Genomic DNA, 4,246 nt, shown 5'->3' on the forward strand with positions numbered 1-4,246 from the left:
ACTTTTTTACAAACTGCTAATGTGGTGAATAGTTATTGGTAGATTAAAAGTAATGTTAATAGTAAACTTAGATAAAAATCAGTACGAATTTGATACATTAATAGTATGTAAAAAAGTTATAAAATAATTTGTACTTGTAACATTACTTTAAAAACAAACATATAAATTCTTTTATATGATTAATTAAGGCATCATTTACAGATAATTAATACATAGAAATAAATTTATTTTCCAATAAATACATGACAATTAATACATGAATGGTATATTCTCTTCTCTACTGAAAGGATGCCTCTTGGAAGTTGGATCAACATACCTTAGACCACTGCGACTTACATTCTTGCTTTTATATCTGCTAGCGGATGGCCCCGCACGATACGCAATGGCATTTTGAAATGTTTTTACAAAATTATCTTATGACCTATGTATATTACTTATTATGTGTTATGATGATATAGTAAGGAATCAACTTTCTTTATATTACATTTTAGAGTCATGTTAATGGGTACTCTTAAGCAATTATTAGTAAAAATAAAACTATAATCACAAACTATTTTATGACATTTTTACAAACCATTAATGTGTCCAACTTTTTATGTTTTCATCTAAACTCATTATTAACATAATCACTTACCACATGCATTAGCAGTTTGTAAATTTTTTGTAAAAAATTTTATATCTCTAGTATTACTCTATTAGTAAACTATTTTAGAAAAGTTTTAACACCACTTTCATAGAAAATATGAAAATCTGTAAAAAAAATTTAACTGGTTTTTTTTTTTTTCCCATAAAAAGTTTCTAAAAAATATTTCATAAACCAATAACATCAGTTAAATTTTCCCTAAATTTTATTATATTTTCTTTGAAAGATTTATATTTTATTAGGAAGGGAGGAAATGCAAATTGTCAAATTCAATATAATTAAGAATAAAAAATTGGTACTTAATTTTTTTTTTATTTCTTAGTGAAGGAAAAATGGTTCTAAGACCCCGTACAGTCGCTAATGAGCTAAGTGTGATTGCAGGTGGAATATAAGGAACCAAATACATAGTTAGTGAGTTAACTCGAACCGATGCCTTGGGGCATGTTGGCCCAAGCCTTTAGCATGCACTATGTCAAATTGGTAATCTGTTACTTAATTGAGTGAATTGAAAAATATTTAATTCTTTTTTTTTTTTATATATATATATAAGATATTCTTATTAACTTAAGTGCCCAATTATTTTTTATATTCTTGAAGGCATGTTATTAAATTTTCTTTCATCTTAGACTTTGTTTCAATTATTTTTAAAGCAGCTACATTTGAGCTAGACTTCTATATTTCAAGATAATTGTTTTATATATATATATATATATATACACGATATGTTATACATAGACCAATATAAAGCTACAACCTTTTTTTTTTTTTTTGGGCAGAATCAATAAAGCTACAACTGATTCACCAAAAATAAATAAATACAGCTACGACTGAGTGCATTTGACATGTGAAGTTAGTAAATATGTACGTATTATCACACATCCTTAGTGTGGTAGACACTCTACAAGTATAAGTGCTTGAGAGGTGTGGGAAGTAAGGGTAGGGAGTTCAAGTCTCCAGAATGGAGTTTTACACATATTTACACTTAAATTAGGATAGAGTATAAATTCTATCTTGTATAAAAAATAAAAAAAAATAAAAAGTAAATATTTACGTTAGTTATACATAGACCAATAATAATGATGTAAATGTCTCTGTCTAAGTCATATAAAACCTGTTTTCTCAAAAAAAAAAAAAAAAAAGTCATATAAAACCTTCATCTACTCTATCCAGAAACCACCCCCAAATTTTATTTAGAAAAAAAAAAAAAAAAAGGAAAAAAAGAAAATAATCAAAATATTCTATTGAAAATATGCTAGAACAAGCCAACTTTCTGTGCCATGTGGGGCCCAACAAGTGCCCATAAAAATGACCCCTTCGGAGGATTGGAAGTTGTAACAGCTCCTGAATTTTCTATCATCCAATTCAAAATACCCTTCCTTGGAGAGCCTGCCAATTACCTCATAGTGTCGACATGGGTTGCCAGGATGAGCAATTGGTACAAAAAGTCTGGGAGTTGTATGAGCAAATCTCAAGCCTTGATAACCTCAAACCTTCCAAAGATGTCAACATGATCTTCACAAAACTTGTTCTCACATGCATGCCACCAAATCCAATTGATGTAACCAAGCTGTGCAAAAAGGTGCAAGAAATGAGGTCAAAGCTCATTAGGCTTTGTGGTGAGGCTGAGGGACATTTGGAGAGTCATTACTCTACCATTTTAGGCTCATATGAAAACCCACTTGACCATCTCAATATTTTTCCTTACTATTCTAATTACCTCAAGCTTAGCCTTCTTGAATTCAATATCCTTAGCCAACACTACACCCATGTCCCTAGCAAAATTGCCTTTGTGGGCTCAGGTCCCCTTCCTCTTACCTCAATTGTCTTGGCCTCCAAGCACCTTACCAATACCACCTTTCACAACTATGATATTGACCCTTTGGCCAATTCACAGGCTATTGGCTTATTTTCATCTGATTCTGACTTATCCAAAAGAATGTTTTTCCATACCAATGATATAATGAATGTAACCAATGATTTAAAAGATTATGAAGTTGTTTTCTTGGCAGCTCTAGTTGGCATGGACAAAGAGGACAAGGTTAAAGTCGTTGATCATTTGGCTAAGTACATGGCTCCAGGAGCTCTTTTGATGCTGAGAAGCGCACATGGGGCTCGCGCTTTTCTCTATCCAGTGATTGATCCTCGCAATCTTCGTGGATTCGAGTTTCTCTCAGTGTTTCATCCCACTGATGAGATTATTAACTCAGTTGTCATTGCACGTAAGTATGCAATGCCTACACACTCACTTGAGAAAGGTCTCGGCCCCATTATACTGCCTAACAAGTGTGCTGAAATCCAAGCCTTCAATCACTTCAACCAAGGCAATATGATTGAGGAATTGGCCATTGAGGACAAACTCTCATAAACTCATTATACATCTTTCTTTCTTCAAGATGTCTATCTATATGTGTTGCTGCACATGGTAATCGAGTCATGAAATTGCTTTTTTTTTGTTTTCTTTTTTTCTTTTTTCATTATGTTGGTGCATGTCTAACTTGTTTACCTCCTACAAAGATGTTTCTATTTTGTGTTCTGGCATCTTCTATTGTTGAAACGGAAGCTCTGATCGATACCAGTTTGTTGTGAGAAAGGGCTTCTCGAAGACGTCTCCAAATAAGAAGGGTTCAACTCCAATCTGTGTTTCCTTTATTAGTTTTCCATGTATAATCTAGAAAAAAGTTCACATGCTGTGGCAGCTAAAAAATGCATATGTATGAAGAGAGAGTTTTATTTATTTGATTGTTGTATTTTCTTGCTTTCTCTAATTTCATTGTTCCTTGCTTTCGATTTGAAGACTTCTAAATAAGCTTACAAGTGCCTTGCACAACGCTTACTTTGACCTCAATTCTTTGGCCCCAATTAGTTAAGAAGAAAAGGTCTAATTAACCACTGTGGTCTATGCTGACAATTGGCCTGAAAAGACATATTTAGCTGATATCATGCCTTTTATCTACATCTTCTCATTCTAGGTAATTCAATGTTACGTTTCTTCTTTGATGTCCAAACGAGGATAACATTTTTTGTGGTGATATCACTGAGTGGAGGTTATCAGCGAAAGGAAAGTAGACAAAAAGGCCAATTGAGAGAGACCCTTTTTTTGGTTGGGCTAGGCAAATCATATCTTTTGAGTTATAATTAGTGCAATAACATGTATCATTAATTGTGCCTATCTTTTTCTGTCAATCCGATAGTAAGTTGTTTGTGAAAACAACAGTGCTTTCTATTTATTTTTGAGTTTCAGTAGCTCCAAGAGGTGAATGGTTGATACTATTTGGTTAGTGTCCAAACCCTTACACCCTAAAACTAAAACTACAGGGACACATTCTATTTAACAAACTTTTTTTATTTGCTGAGGAAAGCTATTTACCAAACTTGATATCAAGGTTCTGCCTGTTCTTGTGTAAAATATGATCGAAGAATAAATTGAACCAATTATTTTGGACTTGGCGTGTCAGATTGTAACAGTGAAATTGAAGTAATACATGATAAATTGAAAACTATGGAAACTTTAGTTTACTCTCAAGAAAACACTTACGATAAAATTAGAAATATTTTGTTTTGAACTCAAGTCCAACCACTCTTGATGTCTAGAGAAGTTGTTGT

At 32.5% G+C, this 4,246-nt stretch overlaps 1 protein-coding gene across 1 annotated transcript; it reads left to right on the forward strand.

Moving 5' to 3' along the window:
- Positions 1 to 1,977: 1,977 nt before the first annotated feature.
- On the forward strand, positions 1,978 to 3,428 carry LOC112028738 (nicotianamine synthase). Its single transcript, XM_024061419.2, has one exon. The coding sequence runs from the start codon at positions 2,055 to 2,057 to the stop codon at positions 3,006 to 3,008; it is 954 nt and encodes a 317-aa protein (XP_023917187.1). The 5' UTR covers positions 1,978 to 2,054; the 3' UTR covers positions 3,009 to 3,428.
- Positions 3,429 to 4,246: the final 818 nt, after the last annotated feature.

This window comes from Quercus suber, unplaced genomic scaffold (assembly GCF_002906115.3).
Source record: "Quercus suber isolate HL8 unplaced genomic scaffold, Cork oak 2.0 scaffold_152, whole genome shotgun sequence".
Taxonomy (NCBI): domain Eukaryota; kingdom Viridiplantae; phylum Streptophyta; class Magnoliopsida; order Fagales; family Fagaceae; genus Quercus; species Quercus suber.